The sequence below is a fragment of the Mesocricetus auratus genome, unplaced genomic scaffold, assembly GCF_017639785.1.
Source record: "Mesocricetus auratus isolate SY011 unplaced genomic scaffold, BCM_Maur_2.0 Super-Scaffold_100018, whole genome shotgun sequence".
Classification (NCBI taxonomy): Eukaryota; Metazoa; Chordata; class Mammalia; order Rodentia; family Cricetidae; genus Mesocricetus; species Mesocricetus auratus.
The window spans coordinates 8881699-8900199 of NW_024429199.1; the positions used below are offsets into that span (position 1 = coordinate 8881699).

At 42.4% G+C, this 18501-nt stretch overlaps 1 protein-coding gene and 1 long non-coding RNA gene across 2 annotated transcripts; one reads left to right on the forward strand and one right to left on the reverse strand.

Moving 5' to 3' along the window:
• Positions 1–942: 942 nt before the first annotated feature.
• LOC110341479 lies at positions 943–18497 on the reverse strand. The gene is made up of 4 exons (XR_002383433.2): positions 16132–18497; positions 4932–5106; positions 4731–4840; positions 943–2660 (listed from the first exon to the last, which is right to left on the reverse strand). It is a non-coding gene; the product is annotated as an uncharacterized LOC110341479 (long non-coding RNA).
• Calhm4 (calcium homeostasis modulator family member 4) lies at positions 1665–4572 on the forward strand. The gene is made up of 2 exons (XM_005073276.4): positions 1665–2225; positions 4186–4572. The coding sequence occupies exons 1-2, from the start codon at positions 1665–1667 to the stop codon at positions 4570–4572; spliced, it is 948 nt and encodes a 315-aa protein (XP_005073333.1).
• Positions 18498–18501: the final 4 nt, after the last annotated feature.

Consider the following 18501-nt stretch of genomic DNA (forward strand, 5'->3'; position numbering starts at 1 on the left):
CTATGGCTTTTATGAAAGAGGTTTCTATGGATATTCAGGTGTAGATATTCACATAGACATATGCTTTTCTTTATCCGTTACAAATAATTAGGAGATGTGACCATTATATGGTGGGGATAGATACACTTTTAAGAAAGTCACAATTTCCAAAGGGAGTTGTCTCACTTGGCATTCCTGCCAACAGTGTGTGAGAACTCCAGCTGCTGTACATCCTCAGCAACATCTGGTTGGTTAATCTTCAGCATTTTTGGAAGATACTTAGAGATACCTGTTATAATAACATATTGTTATATGTTTAACCTACTACTAATATATAATAATGTATAGTTCTACTTTTGAAATAAAAATAATAGTTTCAACACCTAACTGAGAAATGTTTAGTATTTTGGGCTCATCATTATTTGTGATCTGAGGTCTGTCCTCAGGCTTCATCTACCTCTTGCTGAAATACACCCTCTTGTAATTCTCTTAATGAAAAAATTCTCTTCATCTTTATCTGTTTATTTTGCTCTGTCTAGATGACGCCTTGCTGCTATTAAGCCCCCTGAAGATATACTGTCTTCTACTCTCTATTGTCACTGATGTGAATTCTGCTCTAGATTTATTGTTTTGTTTTTCGGTGCAACGTCTGCTTTTTCTGTCCGGTACCTTTTAGGAATATATCTGTCTTCACATTCTATAACTTTGCTCTGAGGGGTCCAGATAATGAGTATTACTTCTCTGCCTAGCCTCCACCACCCCCCTTGGAATTCCTATTACACAGTAGGATTGGCCTCGTCTATCTTCTGTGTGCTCTGTGCTTTTTGAACTGTATTTTTTACCTTTCTGTGTTGCACTTTGGATGAATTTCTCAGTATGCTGTATCAGTTCACTGATAATGTGCTCCACTGCACCCACCCTAGAATCTGGGAAAAAAAGGTTTACAAATCCAACCAACCCCTGTACATAGAAATTGTATGGTAAATATTTCCTAATTATATAGTACAAACAGCTTACATGTTTGATCACTTCATTCTTATTTAAAACTATTACAACTATTACAAATAATCACATTTTCATATAACCAAGGGATGTTGTGAAAATAAATTTGCAATTTAACTTTAAATCGACACATAGCAAAAGCCTGTTGACAGACATCTTTGTTTTGACGTGACTCTGTTGTGCCTGGCCCCTTCTCGTTTAGAAAACATTTTGGGACCTCCTAGAAATTTTGGATTCCTCTAATATTTGGCAGTTTCCATTTCTCCGTGTTGCAATGCTTTGGCTGTAGGATGTGTTTGTCACTGAGGTAAGAGTGTCTCTGTTTTGCTTCCTAGACTGTGTTGGCTAGTGCTTAACATTCCATGTTGTACAAAGTGTTGCATAGCAAGATGGAGGGCTTCTGCCTAGCAAGTGTGCTGTGGCTGTTTATGATGGGACATTGAAAAGTTCTCTTTTCAGACAAAACTGAGATCCCTTCCTTTCGCCCAGTTGTGACCTGGTGTGAATTTATTAGCTCAGGGTTCACAAAGCACATGAGAAGAGTCTATGATCCTTTAAACATAGAAGGATGCTGGGTCACTTGACACAACCAGTTAAACCAGTGCAATCCTATAAAATGATCAGACCTGGTGGAGTCTAGAGATCAGAAAGGGCCAGCAGCTGGCTGGGTCAGAACTTCCACGATGAACCCAAGTCTCGGTTGTATGCTCTCGTCTTTGCAGAGAAGTGGAACGTGTACCAATTCTTTGATTGCGATTTTGACTATTTGCGGGCAGCAACTGTTCTCCTCTTACACATTCAATTGTCCATGTCAGGTCGGAAAAAACTTCTATTATGGTTCAGCTTTTCTCGTGGTCCCTGCCTTGATCCTCCTGATTGCTGGCTACGCTCTAAGAGGTCAAATGTGGACCACTGTCAGTGAATACTGCTGCTGCAGCTGTACCCCTCCCTACCGGAGAAGCAGCCCTCTGGAGAGGAGACTGGCTTGTCTGATGTTCTTCAGCATCACTGGGAGAGCGCTGGTTGCTCCGCTGACATGGCTGACAGTGACCCTGATGACAGGCACCTACTATGAATGTGCAGCAAGTGAGTTTGCCTCTGTGGACCGCTACCCCATGTTTGCTAATGTCACTGCCAGCAAACGGGAAGAGATCCTAGCTGGATTTCCATGCTACACGTCAGTTCCTTCTGATATCATTCCAGTAAGAGATGAAGTGGCTCTTCTACACAGATACCAGTCACAAGTAAGTTCATGACCTTTTTTCTTCTGATGTATTATTCCAAACTTACTACAGTTCCGACGAACATACCGGTTTTTTGTTTTGTTTTGTTGTTTTTTTGAGACAGGGTTTCTCTGTATTGTTTTGGAGGCTGTCCTGGAACTCACTCTGTAGACCAGGCTGGCCTTGAACTCTCAGAGATCCGCTTGCCTCTGCCTCCCGAGTATGCCACCAATGCCCGGCTCCTACGAACATATCGTGTGTCTGATGTTTCTCATAGTATCTTCTTTCAGAGGACAAGTTAGATCCCATGCATCCAGATGAATTCTACTGGACAGCTGCACACACTTAGTCAGGATGCTGGGAATCCCTAGGCTTCGTTCACACCTGTTGCTTTATCATTTAGTGACTGACAATTTTTTTTAAGTTGTACAATTCTCCATGCTTCATTTTCCTCAGCTGTGAAAGGAAGATAATAATAGAAATTTTCACCTAAATGGTTGTGAATGAGAAAGCTAATACATTTAAAGAGCTCATGACTGTGCCTAGACTCTGTTAAAATAATACATTTTAGTATTATTATAAATATTATCATAAGTATTATCAGAATAGTGCTATATTATTAAATTTCATCTTTCTGTGTGTTTTCACATTTGTGTTCTTCTATATTAACATCTTTTCAAAATTATCGGAAGCTCAATTATGTTTTTAAAATCTCCAATAGTAGCTCTAAATATAATGTTCATGGACGAATTAGTGGCAGAGAGTGGGATGGGATAGGAGGAAGACATGAGCCTGCAATACTTTTAGGTTAAATTGCAGACGTGCAATTTTTCACTTTGGCAAGAAAAAGCCATCACTTTCTCTAAGGGACAAGTTAAAACATATTTTCAAAGCACTAAAAGCATCTTCTATGTTAAAGTACTAATTACAAAGGTTTCCATGGCTTTTGATTTGCTGTCTTTCAGTTATTTGGATACTGTTTTATTAGAAAAAGTATAATCAAGATGCAGAATCCTGAAATACTGCAGTAATACTCAACTGTAGAAAAGTCAGAAAATTTGCATTAAGATATACTTTGTTGCAATTGTTTTCTGGGTTTTCTTTTTTGTTGTTATTTGTTTTGACCAGTCACAAAACCAGCTCAGGCAGAGGAGTTTGGGAAAGCTTGTAAGAGAAAGACCAGATGCAGAGGACATTTGCAATGTCCATCCGTGCCTGTCTACTGTCAGCATTCCTAAAAGCGTGTCTTCTTTACCTTACCTGCCAGCTGCTAAATGTTTCTGCAAGAATGATACAGAAGGGAACAAAAAGATTCTAAGACAATAAAAAAGAAAGAAAAAAGTTACTGTTTAAAAAGCAGGTTCCAAGTAGTCACAAATCAAGCTAGTTTTTCTAAAAAAAAAAAAAAGGAAAACAATAAGGAACTTCAATGTATAGCCTACTCTTGTTTCCTGACTTCTTTGGTTGCAAAAGATAAGAGGAATGCAGGAAGATACATCAATGAGTACTTGGTAGCAGGTTGTTGAAGACGTTTTGGGAGGCTGCCATTAGTGTCTACAACAGCATCATTATCAAATATTAATTAAACCCCCAAGAAACGCATGGGTCTGTACCTAATGATTGAGAAGCAAAATTGGGTTATAAGCAAAGGACAAGGTTTTAGCATTTTATACAAGGTTAATTGGTGGTTCATAGCGTCTATCACTTCAAGGACACTACTTAGAATCCATCCCACATGAACAGGTCAAATTCCTTTGACATATGAAGGCTACACTGAAATGGTTTGACCTGTCCTTCCATCGCAGCTATTTCCACATCAAATGGTCATCACTGTATATGATGCATTAGAAACAAGAAGCAAAGACCCACATCTTAGTTCTGAGGTTTGAAGGACTCCCTCTTGCCATGGGTGCTTCTTGAATATTTGCTGTATTGATTGATGCTTGTGCCTACTAATTATATTCCTACTAATTATGCACAGATGCTGGGCTGGATTTTGATCATTTTGGCAACCATTGCTCTTCTGGTCTCCAACTGTCTGGGAAGATGCTGCTCTCCCCTCACCTCCATGCAGCATTACTACTGGACCAACCACCTCCAGAGTGAGAGAGAGCTCTTTGAACAAGCTGCAAAGGAGCACTCCCGACTTCTCATCAGACATCGCATCAAGAAAGTCTTTGGCTTCCTTCCTGGAAGTGAAGACATCAAACATATTCGTATTCCTTCATGCCAGGATTGGAGAGATATTTCCATACCCAATATTCTATGTGTGGGTGACACCTCACAGGGTCCCTATAGCTTCCTGGGAGACAGGGTGGTTGAGGAAAATGAAGAAGAGAGACAAGAAGGTATTGAAATGAAACCTTGATAGCTGTACCTTACAAAGTTCAGGTTGCTTGATTTCCTGACGCTAGAGTCTCAGTGCGGTCTCTCCCTCTTCTACTGCTTTGATACTTATTTATCGAAGTCCATCCGAGATCTTATTTCCAAAATCATTTTATAGAGAAACAACCTCCCCACACTTACCAAGTGTCATCCTGTATTCATAATGATGAATGTGTCATGTTGGTCCATCTTTAAATGGGTACGGAATTTTAAGTCATGTCAAATTGGCATTTAGTTCCATTAGTGGGTATCTGTGTGAAAATCAATATTCCTCAGCGTTACTTTGTCATAGGCCCATATCAGCTACCTCAAAGGGCTATTGAGAAGACCAGAAACACTTACCACTATGCTTTTCATACCGTGAATGCAAACCAGGGTCACTTTCCTCCTTTCTCTCCGAATTCTGTCTTCTGTCATTGTCTTTCCTCATTCTCATTCTTGGTTTTATCCACATCTTCATTTAGATGATACATTGTTATTGCCTTCTCCTCTTTTCTGAAGTGGTAACAGTGACATCCTGTGTTCATGGGAGATGACACATCATCGTGTCATTAGTATTATGCTATCCTCAACATCACAGTAGGGGTATCTTTAAGATAACTTCTTATAAAGTTTATCCTAGAAGCTTCCCTTCTGTGCTCCACAACAGGAGTTCCAGCTGTGCCCTTTCCATGTCAAATTTTTCCTTTATGCTCCAAATATATTTAATGAACTAAAGCATGAAGCACAACTTCTAGTTGTTTCTAGAACCCGAAGCTATGGGGGTAGGGATGACGCTGGAAAGATGGCTCACTGGGGAAGAGCAAATACTGCTCTGTCAACGACCTCAGTTTGCTTCTCTGCACCCATGTCAGGAGGCCCACACTGCCTGAAATTCCAGATTCATGTATCTAATGCCTCTGCCCTCCATAGGTACCCGCCTCATAGAATCACAACTCCACACACACACACACACACACACACACACACACACGCACGCACGCACGCACACACTCATGTACACAATTTTAAAAATAAAGAAATAGAACCTGGGGGAGGGCACTGGCTATTCTCTGCCAGGCTTTGCTAGATGCAGCCTCTAACATCTGTCATCTTCTGACTGATCTTGATTAGATTTGCTTCAAACCTGATTTCTGCCATGTGCAATTAAGCATGGCTCATCAGACCACAGAGAGATCTGGAAGCTTTTGTTTATTCACTTCTTTAGCCAAATGACTTTGGATTGCCAGAGAACCAACTGCCGATGGTCAGCTTGACTTTCAGGGAGATCAAATAACTGGATTATTTGAAATGCCACCAATTCTAGTAATAATGAGTCTGTGTACTTGACAGAAACAAGTAAGAAAGAATTTTTGAGAAAACAAAACCTCTTCAGGAGTTTCCCCAGTAGAATTTGCTGAGTGTAACACTGTACTAGGTCAGGAGACTTCTCTGTCCTTGCTAACAACCACCATCAACCTTACCAAAGTCTGACCATCTCTCTGGGGGCCTACCTCACTTGTAAAGAAGGAATAATGTTACCCTATCTTCTGGAAGGCAAGGGAGTGAACCGAATGAACTATTGAAGTCCCTTCCTAACCTGATAAAATGTTTATGTTTATTGTTATATAGGTTAATTAATGTCTATAGAGTTTTCCGGAATGACAGAAGACTTGTGTTGCTTCTTCACTGAGTTGAATCTTTGGCGTTCTCTAAAACCATCAACTGGTATTCTACTTTTGAAAGAGCGTTAAGAGTGACTTCTTTCAGGGGGGAGCTGGGAAAGCTAGCTCTGCTTTATCAACTGGGTACTCGGTGATGATACAATGTTGCAAAAGCAATTTTGAAAACAAAGATGACTATGTTGTGGAAGGCCATGCAAGTTTTAGTCCCCTCTGATATCAGAGTTAAAAAATGTGGAAGGCCGTGCAGGTTTTAGTCTCCTCTATTACCAGAGTTAGTAAACACAGAATGCATCATCCATTTTATTCAAAAGTCTCTCCAATCTCTAGAATTCTCAGTGTCCACGGATACAAGAGTGTTTTAATTTCTTCTTGCCGGGACTAACTAGTAGATGAATCATTCTCACCATACTCAGAATTGGTTTATTAGTTTTCAGAACCTTTGCCTCAGAAAGGGACTCAGTAAGGTTTTCAATTAACAGCACAACCAAAGAATGTATGAAGTTATGGTGTTACATCACCAGGAGGAGTAACAGTTGCCATGACAACACTGGGACCCAGACTGGACTGGGTTCTGAAGCCCTTTCTACATCGAACTCAAAGCATGACATAGAACCTTCTGAGTCAGCTAATGATAATCATGGCTTTTTGGTAAAAGAGATGGAGAAATTCTCATCTACAGCGTTTCAAGGAATTATTAACACCTATATAAACATTTGTTGAATAGTATATATCCTTGGGATTTCATTGCATTATGTATCATCCACTTCAAGTAAAATAAATTGACCCCACACAAAACACACACACACACATACACACATACACACACACACACACACTTTTGGCATAGTCTTTTGTTCCATAGCTAGTTAGGTAAAACTTTTTTCATTAAGAACATGGCACTTCCTCCCCTTTATGCTTAATGGATTTACATAATTACAAAACATATAATTAAAATCAATTGTATGTGCTAACACCACCCTGTATTTTGCTGCTAAGTGCTTCTGGCTTGGCAGAGAGAGACTTGCTGACTTCTGCTTTGTCAACCCCACTGCTCTGCCAGGATTCAGATTGCCCCTTTCCCAAAGCTGAGCTATGGTGGATGCTAATGCCTTATGTTATCAACGCTAGTCTATACAGAACTTACTTACACGTTATCATCCTCCCTGTTTCTGTGCTCTGTGCTCATTTCCAGCTGTATTTCTGTTTTAAAATTCTAATTAATAATTGTAATTAGAAACAGCAGTGTGGGGCTCAATGCTGAGTTGCATTCTGTTCCCAGCACCTGCATGTGGTAGTTTATAACCACCTGTAACTCTAGTGCCAGGGGATCCGTCACCCTCTTCTCTCCTCTGGATCCTGCACATATGTGGCACATACATACATACATGCATACATACATACGTACACACACACACATTTTAATAAAAAAGAAAAATGAAACACCTGTGGGAATCTGCTGTTCCCTTGTTTCCAGTTTGCCCTAAAAGGTAGTCACATTTTGAAATAACATGACGAGTTACAGGCCTTCCTAATGTGGAATATATATATCCTTAAAAATACCAAGTGTAGAGATACAATTTTAGTTTCAAAATGCAGTATGCCAAAGTTTAGATATGATCAAGAAAGAACAGAGTGACAGGATTGGGGGAAGACAGATTTAAAACTGGTGGCACGAGCTGGACGGTAGCCTGGATGGTGACAAGCCCGATAATGTGACTTCTGAACAGAACAACCAGTGGGGGCTCTAGACTGGCAAACCGCACTGTTCTTGGTCTAAAACTAAGCTAAGCTCAAGACTGATAAAGCTCTAAGTTCAGGCTGTAGGGAGACTATAGCTTTCATGTATGGTTTCCTCTGTTGCCATCTAGTGGTTTACACGAACAACAGCAACAAAAACAAATAAAAAACAAAACCCAACTAACTAATTAACCTCTAATTGCTCCAAAATTTGAAACACTTAAAACAGCAAGATGATGGATTATGAGTGCCCAATCAGTAAATCTACACAAATATTCCCAACCTGAAAAGAAACCCTCTGATTTTTGAATCCTTTCTGGTCTCAAGCATTCGAGATAATTGAGGGCTCAACTTTCAGGAGATGGAAGTAGTTCACAGCACTCACCATGTGCCAGCGACTTATATATATATGGCAAATAGGGTCACATATTAGGGAACAGCTTCACAAAATGGCATTAAAGTGAGTACTGACAGATTTTTAAGTCTTATACAAACTATGTTCCTATATGTACTATTATTTTACTAGGTTACAAGTAATTCATCAGTCTTTGGAATCCAGCCTGTTTGACACTCACAAAATAACTTCTTCTGTTTTATTAATAAAACAATTGAGACACAGATAGGTCAAGAAATTGTGCTGAAGGTCACATCATTTTATGTGGGGAAGCCAGAATGCAGCCCCAGCTGTCTGGCTTCTGGTCCTGCATTCCACAGTGCTGAGCTGTGCAGCAAGGGACACAGCTCACTGGCCTTCTCGAGTCTTGTAGGTGTGTCCAGTCACCTCACACTCACCCTTGGCTCCAAGAAGAAGGTGCAGTATCACATTTGAGTGCCCTTCTTTCCACCTAAACCTAACCTGCACACGTGAGGAAGGACTCACTGCCAAGGCACTGTGTTTTTCCCCCAGAGTGGCATCTTCACACCTACTGGGGACTCAGTTTGGACTTCCCAGTAGCCAGCAACAATGATTCTGCCATTCTGAAGGTAATCACAAGCCTGTCCTAGAGTCTCAGGACCCAGGACCCAGTCAGGACAGCACTATGATCTGCCTGTTTTCAAGAGGCCATGGTTATGAAGGATTAAAGCAGAGGTCAGAGAAACATTCTCTCATCACTCATATGGCCTCATGAATGTCAGTCTCTCTGGAACCTTAATTTTCCTTTATGTGAGCTGGGAGAGGATAATTAAATTGTAGGAATGGTTGAGTAAAGCTTGTTGATCACAGACTTATTTGAAGAGTAGTTCTAGAGAAACCTGTTTTGAACAAATAGGCTACAAAGTTGCACATACATACAGACACATTCACTTCGCATGCCACAGAATTTACACTCAAAGACCTCCATATCCTAACCCTTGCAACTTGTCAGTGTAATTTTTATAGATGGAGACACTTTGCAGATGTGGTCAAGCTAAATATTTTTAGAAGAGGTTCTATACCCATGTAGTCATAAGCCATTTCCTCACAGCAGGAATCAGTCCAAGTCTGTGGCTCTTCCTGGGGAATCACAGTGTCTACCCATTGCAGATTGGGAACTAACAATAAACAGACCAAAGAAACAATTCTACCAAGTGCAACCTGGCAAGCCAAGGAATTTACTGGAATCACTCATGCAAGTGTAGGTGAAAGGTTGCTTACAGGAGTAGGGGTGACTCAAAGTCCACCATACATGGGTGACAACTCACAGAAGCTAGACCTCTGTGTTTCTCTGCACCATCTTTGGTGTTCATGCAACTTTGGGGAAGGAGCTTTGTGAATCAAGTAAGTTTTGGGGTTATCCAAGAATATTGGATTGTTTACTTCCCAAATCTTGAGGAACCTCCCTCCTGGAGCAAATGTGTCATTTGGAGTATATTGTCACATGGGAGAAGGAAAAGTTTTTACTGAGTGTCCAGAGTCACAAATAAAGAGTTCCTTGAGCTAAAGGATGCAGGAGGCATCCTCCACAAACAAATGAAGAGTACCATGAACTAAAGGATGCAGGCATCTCCACAAACAAAGAGACAAAGATGTTGATGCTTTCCCAGAGGCAGCAGAAGAAACACAGGCCTGCTGACAGCATCATTTTGACCTATGGGTACCTGTGTCAGACTGGTAAGAATTCCATAAAGTTCTTACAAACTACAGGATGATAAATTTGCATTTCTTAAAAATCACTTAGTCTACAGAAAGTTATTATAGTGGTGATAACGTAATATGGTGGTGACACTACCAACACATCCCAAGAATTTAGGAATTCACAAGCTGTGGATTCTCATTAAGGCCGTCTCTAGCACAAGAATGCATCTACCCTGGCAGTCCACTTCAGCAAAACTGTCTCTCCTGGAATCTATCTACCTATCAGTTACCTATCCTTCTGTCAGTCATTTACCTATCATCTATAGTGAATTTTAAAGAAATAAAACACATTGTAATCCAACTTTAAGGTGTTACAAACTGCAAAAGGAAGAGCTCATATTAACTTTATTGGATACATAAATGTTTGTTCTCTGTCTCTGTCTCTGTCTCTGTCTCTGTCTCTGTCTCTGTCTCTGTCTCTCTCTCTCTCTCTCTCTTTCTGGGTTCCTGAGGCTTGTCTCAAACTCAGTGTAGTTCAGGCTGGTACTGAAACAATGATCCTCCTGCCTCAGATGACTGAATACAGGGATTACAGAAATGTATCACTCCTAGCCTACGGACTTCGTTTTTTAAGCTACAAACATAATTTAAAATATATTTTCTTTTAGTTGGCAGCTAGCATCAACAGAACTGTATCCAGTAAGTTAATTTAATCATATACTTCATTTTTGAAATGTAGGAAAGCAAATGTCATACCAAATTCACACACACACACACACACACAGAGGTTTTTTTGGTTTTTTGTTTTATTTTGTTTTGTTTTGCTTTTGACACAGGGTTTCTCTGTGTAGCCCTTGGCTGTCCTGGAACTTGCTTTGTAGACCAACCAGGTTGGTCTTGAACTCAGAGATCTGCCTGCCTCTGCCTCCGGCATGCCAGGATTAAAGGTGTGTGCCAAAACGCCCAGATTTAAAGAAAAAAAATAAAGAATCTCAATTTCTGTGGGATTTTATGGATAAGTTTCATACATTAAGCTGGCTTGCTATTGGAAAGACTACATTGCCGTTCTTTCATTGAAGAAAGTCAGCTGTGAAATAAGCATCTTTAGTAGACTAACTGAAATGCTTTGAGAAAGGTTTTCCTTTTTTCTGAAAACAAAGCCCAAAGCATAGCTCCTCTGCTCCCAAATCCAAAAAGCAGGTTATTACCTGCAGAACAAGAAGTAAGGATTATTCACTGCTTGCCATCAGGGCGCCTGGCCTTTGAGCTTTCATTGAGGCATGCCGGGTAGTGGGGTGGGCACAGGAGTGAAGCCCGGTGGCACCGCAGCTTGGGAGCTTTATGCCCCCGTGTGGCCAGAGATTTCCCGGCACTCTCCCCTCAGGTACCAACTCCCGATTGCATCCCCAACCCTCAGAGTGGTGTGGTGCCCTGCATTCCTGCTGCACCCCGGTACCCAGGGTGGGCCGCCCCAGCCGCCAGCATTCCAGGATTAGGCTTTCTTTGAGCCTTCCGGTGAAATCGCCTGTCTTTTCTGGCCCCGGATCAATTTGGGATGCTCTGGTGTGGATCAAGGACTTCCTCCCACTGGAATGGAACCTAGGCTAGAGTAGCCTGCAGGTCTGTCCCACCTTCTCCCCCCTGGCTCAGTGTGCTAGGTGCCTGCAACCAATATCACAGGAGATCGTGTTCCAGGGCACAGTGAATATGGCTGAGGGTGGAATTTCTTTGTGTTCAATTTTAGCCGTAGGCTCCTTGAGGCCAGAGGATCTGGAGTTTCTTTGTGTCATGTGCTGAGTCAGAGGCCTACACGTCTATTCTGTAGCCTGTCATGGCTGCTAAAGCAGGGGGCTGAGTGAGGGTCTGGTTCCTTTATATCTAAATTATTAGAAGTGAAGCCTTTGAGTTTAGTTTACCCCTTTCAGTTATAATCTCCCCTTTCTATATATACAATGCAATATATAACTTGTGTACACACACACACACACACACACACCACATCCAGGCTGGAGAGGTTCCTCGACAGTTAGAGAGCTTGCTTAGCCTGCTTGTGTATTATCAGTATCATACGCACTTTGGGGAGTCAACTGAAGCATGATGGAGCTTATACTTAGTGAAAATTAAGCCCCACCTTCAGGTCTATAGGTATGGATATGAGATGAAGGAGAGACGTTTACTTCCATGATGTAGTCACTTAGTAAGGGGCCCATGTTCATGCCAATGACCTCACATCCAGGACTCTATAACCAACCCTAAGGAAATACGTTAGGTCTCTGTCAGGGCCCATAAAGATGGCTCCGCTTCATCTTGGCTTAAGGGCAGAGAGTTCAAAACTATCCTTAGTAAGTCATTAAGACCTAAAGGTCTAAAGCATGGCTACAGTAGGATGTTTTGTTCTTGGCCTTGGGTGTCTTATCTAAATAACAACAGATTTGTTATGAGACGTGGTTACTCTTGACCCTCAATGCCAGATAATGAGAAATTGAATCTAAGGTGTGGTTACCGAATCCTTAGAGAACTGAGGAAGAAAGTCTGCTTGTTCTGTATACACGATACCATGTTCCCCTTTTTGGAGAAGGTATTTAAGAATAGTGAAGAATAAACTCAGGTGTTCAGTATTTACTGGATTGCCCTTCTGACTCTACCCCACGTCTCTGTCTTTCTCTTAATGTCTTTACCTAGCCTTTCTCAATCCACACTCCCCTTCTCAGGTATGAACCGGGGGGAGGTTGGCTGGTTCTGACTGCAGCCCTGCAAAGACAGGTCCCCACAGGTCTGTCTCTCTCTCTCTCTGTCTCTGTCTCTCTGTCTCTCTCCCCTTACCTCTACTGCACCCACAGGGCAAGAAAGCAGAAGCGGCAGGATGGGATCTGGCTGAGAAGATGACGGGGTCAGTGGGAGGAGAGGACAAGAGAGAGTAATGGGGTAAATAAAGTCAAACATACACACATGTATGAAAATGTCATAAGGAAATGATCACTGTGTATATTTAATGTATACTAACAAAATAGTAACAGGCTTATTCCATTTAGAATTTTATTATTATAATGTGTTATCATTATTAGAGATAAGTTCCTATAATGTAGTCAAGCTAGCTTCAAACTCACAGTCCTGCATAAATCTTCCAGAGCTGGCATTACAGGGTTGAACCACACGGAAAGGCTTGGGATTGTTCTGTTGTTGTCACTTCCACTGCAAATACTATTTGGACTTGGTTCAAGTTTATAGCCTGAAAGCAAGCAAACAAACAAACAAAAAAAAAATCCACAGAAAGTACTGTAGCCGGGTGTGGCAGTGAATCCCTTTAATCCCATCACTCAGGAGGCACAGGCAGGGGCAACCTCTGTGAGTCTGAGGCCAGCCTGATCAGGATAAGGAAGTTTTGATCACTCTGGGATATGTAACACGACCCTATCTCAAGCAAAACAAACAAAAAGAAGATGCATGGTGGTATACAAAACTGCAAAAGAACATTGATATTACAGAACCAGAAGAGGCGGCTGCTTAGCCTGAAATAGGGCATAGACAACACTCTGTGTGTGTGTGGGGGGGGGGGTAGGTAGGTGCAAGGCATGCATGCATGCATGTATACATATTCAGATGTGAGCACACATCAGGTGTCTTCCTTGCTTGCCCTATACTTTATTTATTGTGGCAGGGTTTGTCATTAAACCCAGAGTTTACAGATTCCAGGTAGCCGGTTTACCTGGGGATCCCCTGTCTCCGTTTCCCAAGTACTGGGATTACAGATAGTCTGTAATACACTGGCCTATCTTTTACATGGGCTCTGGGAATCTAAGCCACAGTCGTTAAACTTGCAAAAGATATTTATGTACCTCCTCATTTATTCATCAATAAATCCATTATATCTTAGATGAGTCCATGAAATCTTTTTTTTAAAGATTATGTGTGTGTGTGTGTGCGCGCGCACGCTGGTTTTCTATGTGTATATCATGTGCCAGCGGATGCCCACAGAGGCCAGAAGAAGGCATCAGATCCCCTGGAGCCTGTGCTACAGGAGGCTTTGTGCAGGTCAGTGGGGATGCTGAAAATGGAACTCAGGTCCTCTAGAAGAACAGCAAGTGCTATTAACTGCTCAGCCATCCACCTCTCCAGCCTCAATGGCCCATGAAATTCTAAAACACATTTTAGTGCAATGAATTGCTTTAAAAGACAGACAGCCCTATTACTGTGCAGTATACTAATTAGTTTTTCAAAAGGTTTTATTTGTAAGGGGCCAAGCAAGGAGACAGAAGACTCAAGTCTTTCTCCCCAAGACAGTTTGAATACATTTACAAGGTAAAGAAGCAGGTAGGTTGATGGCCCTTGAAACGGTGTCTGTGCAGACAATTATGGTGTTAGTAAGACTTGGTGGGCATCCTGACTTAAAATAATATCACAAATTTGACACTTGTTCAGGCCTGACCAAAGGGTCAGAAGTTTCAACCAAATGGCCTCAATATTCTTAAAAATGACTCAAGCTACCGCTCCCACAACCCACAAGCCAGAAACACCACCAACAGTGAACCTGGTGGAGGCCATACATCTTTGAGACCTTCCAAATTAGTAGTGTTTAACTCCAACTGAAACCAAAGTAAGTGACCATTATCACTATTTTTGAGCCAAATTTGAAGCAAACTTACTGGCCAGGACAATGGATAGTGCCCAGGTCCATACCTGGGATTCCCAGTAGAGGCTTAGAAAGGAAAAACACATAAGGCTACATACTTCTTGCCTTTGTCCAATCACAGACAAGCATACATCCTGAAGTACTTCCTGCCTCAGTGTGATCAAGACATCCTGTGCAGCCTGGACAACCAAGCTTGTTTACAGAAGCAAATCGAGTGGCTTGTTATCTAACATGAATGACAGTCCCTGGACAAGTAGGGCTTACAGGTTAGAGGCATTTTGCTTTATAGATCTCTTAAGCACAATGATTTAAAACACAACCTTGGGGGGCAGTTGGGGGGTTGGGAAAGAAGGTCAGAGAGGATATGGAAGTTGTCCCTTGTAGACAGGAGAGAAGTAACATGTGCACACTTTGTTCCTTGTCTGCTTGCCTTACTCCTGTTCTTACACAGCTATGTTGGATGTGCAGTTCCCTCACAACTAGTTCCAACCTTGCTTTGTGATCTAGAACTGAGAGGTCCCCATTATCCATATGATTAAAAAATAAAGTAGCATTTGACTTCGACAAGGGACTCAGCTAAGCTAACTGTAGATCTTCATCTCTCCATCCTGTCCTCCAAATCCAACCCCCAGCTCACCCAGCTCTGTAGCACACACACACACACACACACACACACACACACACACACACACACACACACACACACACACACACACTGTCCAGACTCCAGCAGGCCTTCCCTGGAACCCTCAGGCATTCCAGGCAAGTAGCTTCATCTGTCCTGCCCCTCCTCTAAATCCTACCCCCCAGTCTCACTCTAAACTCTGTAGCAAAACACAAGCCTCCCTCTCCCCTCTGTCCCATTTCCATCAATCAGATCTTCCCCTCCAACCTTCCTCCCCACTCATCCTGTTACCCCACCCCCACCCCCAGAAGGCACTCCCTGGAAACCCCAGTCAAGCCTGCCAGATAAGCAAGTGGGCTGAAGTAGGTCATCAAGCCTCAGATTCTCACTCTCCTTCCTCTCCGAATCCAATCCCCCAGCCTCACCCCCCCCCGCATCTTTAGCAGACCACCTGTTGTGGCCTCTCCTCACTCCGCCCCCATTTCTAAAGGAGTTAAGTGATGCTATAAACCAAATGGACGTATCAGATATTTACAGAACATTTCACCCAAACACAAAACAATATGCCTTCTTTTCAGCACTCACACAACCCCCGCCCCCAACTGACCACATTCTTGCACGCAAAGCAAGTCTCAACAAATACAAGAAAATTTAAGTAACACTGTGTGAATCCTATCTGACCATCACAGATTAAAAGCTGAATAGCAACAATAGAAACCACAGAAAGCTTACAAACTCATGGAAACTGAACTCAGTACTGCGTGAAAAAATGGGTCAAGGCAGCAACTGAACACTTTCTAGAGTTAAATGAAAATGAATATACAACATACCCAACTTATGAGACACAATGAAGGCTGTTCCAAGGTGTAGATTCATATCACCAAGTTCCTACATAGAAAAACTGATCATCTCTTGTCACTAAATGAAGCTTCCAGTGCTGGGATTTGACGCCATCTGTGGGGAAGACTAATTCTATCAGCAGTTGGTAATGTCTGTGGCTCTTTGTCAAGTAGTGATGCCCTATGGATTTCCCTCTTCCTTGCTAATTGGTGTTGTCATTGTTCAGGTCTTGTTTAAGCTATCATATTTACGAGACTTCATGGGCATAGATACTTGTCACATCTAGAAGACAATCTTGCAGCAGACTTCCTGGTCCTCTGGTTCTTACAACTTTCCCCCTCCACTTTCTGCTGTTCCCTAGGCCTTAGATGGGTGGGCTATGTTGAGATGTAACAGTTGGGGCTGGATACTTCACATTCACTTGTTCTCTGCATTTTGATTAATTAAGGTTTGTTTCTCAGTCTGCTTTGGAAAGCAGCTGTTTTAATGAGAGGTAAGGACTAGACTTACCTGTGTCTCTGAACCAGACAGACAAGGGGGTGTACCAAAACCTCACTTAATAAAGTGGTGATCAAGTAAGGGGCATTCCACTTACTAGATGGAAATGAGCAAATAGTAGCCATTCTGTAAATTTTATGCTGGTTGTTTCTACCTCACCTATTTTGGCAACTTGTTTTCATTGCTATTGTATGAAGATTTGTGTTTGTTTTGTCCTTTGACTCATGGGTCATTGAAACATAGATGTGCCATCATCTTTGTCAAATGTACGTTTTCTCCACCTGTCATTTTTGATTATAAGAACTTCGTCATCCAATTTAGTCTAGCCACAAGTTGTCTTGATTCTTCCCTTACTCACCAGTACCAAAATTCTGACACTTTCATTTTCAAGCCATACCTCAAACTTGATCCTTATGTCTATCTGTCCAAATCAGTTTAGGCTTGCTTAGCTTATCGACAAGGCATCCTAAGTCTCTACTTTCAGATTTGTCCCATTGAGTAGCCACAGTGGCATATCTCAAATACAAAGTCTGAACCACTTTCCCAACACTTCAAGAATTCCCCACAACCTACCCACAAATCACTTTGCATGTTCCACATTGGCTTCCAACCTACCAAGAGAACTGTTTTCCTAAGAAATATGAAGCAGCCCAACGGTGGGTGCACAGGCCTTCAATCCCACCCTAGGAAGACCGACAAGTCCAAAGCCAGCCTGATCTATGGAGCGAGTTCTAGGACAGCCAGGGTTACACTTGAAAAACAAAACAAACAAAAACAAAACTGTGAAGCAGCTGTTCCCCTTCGTCCATCCTGGTAACAAATCATTGGAATTCCTTTGAGTAAACAAAAAAAGCAATTTATATTTGAAATGTCACTTCTTGGACCCTCATACTAAGTATCTCAGGAGTTTCCTTTTTTGTCCTTTAAAGTTTAAAAGAAGACAAAAATCAGCCCTGAATATACCTAAAGCAAGAAGTCAGAACTAAAGTGTCCTTGAATACATTTGATACAATGTATTCCTCTGTTGCAAACAATACTTGGTAATTAAAGAAACAAAATTATATGTGTAAGTGGATCACTGTGGCTCACACCTACAATGACAACACTACTGAGGCCAGAGTAGTGTATCACAAATTCCAGCAATCCTAGGCTAGAAGGCAAGATTTATCCAAGCAACAACCACCACCACAGTCAGAACTTAGAAAACCTAAAAAAAACTCATTTATAGAACCATTATAACTTAGCAAGAGAACTCTATACAAGTAAAGACAGCTTTAATACATAAGAAAGGAAGATAAGCCGGGCGTTGGTGGCGCAAGCCTTTAATCCCAGCACTCGGGAGCCAGAGGCAGCTTTAGAGATCTTTAGGCCAATTTTCCGCCTCGTGTATTTCACTACTTTAACGTGAAGCCCAAGACTGGTTCCAGCCTTCCAGTTCGGCCCGGGATCAACGGCTTCCCCAGCAGCCGGGACAGACTTGGACGCATCCCGCGGATCCCCAGGCCTCCCAGCTCAGCTGGCTGACAAAGCGTCCTCTCGGATGCAGTCCTTGAGTGACCCGAGGATGAGGCCAGCGGCAGACTCCAGGCCTCCCAGCTCGCCCTGATCTATCCCCTCAGTGATCCCCGAATCCAGATCGTCCTATTCTAGCCCCTGAGTCCCCCCAGAATCAGGCCAGCAGCGGTCCCCAAGACGCCCAGGCCCAGAGCCGGGAACCTTGGAAGAGAGGAAGCCCGAGGGCCTCCCCGCCCCGCCCTCGGCGACGCCACCGCGCCGGACGCGAGACCCAGACTCTCAGCCCAGACGTATCGAGCGCAGAACGGGGATGCCGCTCGGCCGGGCTTCTCCATCCCAAGCCGGCA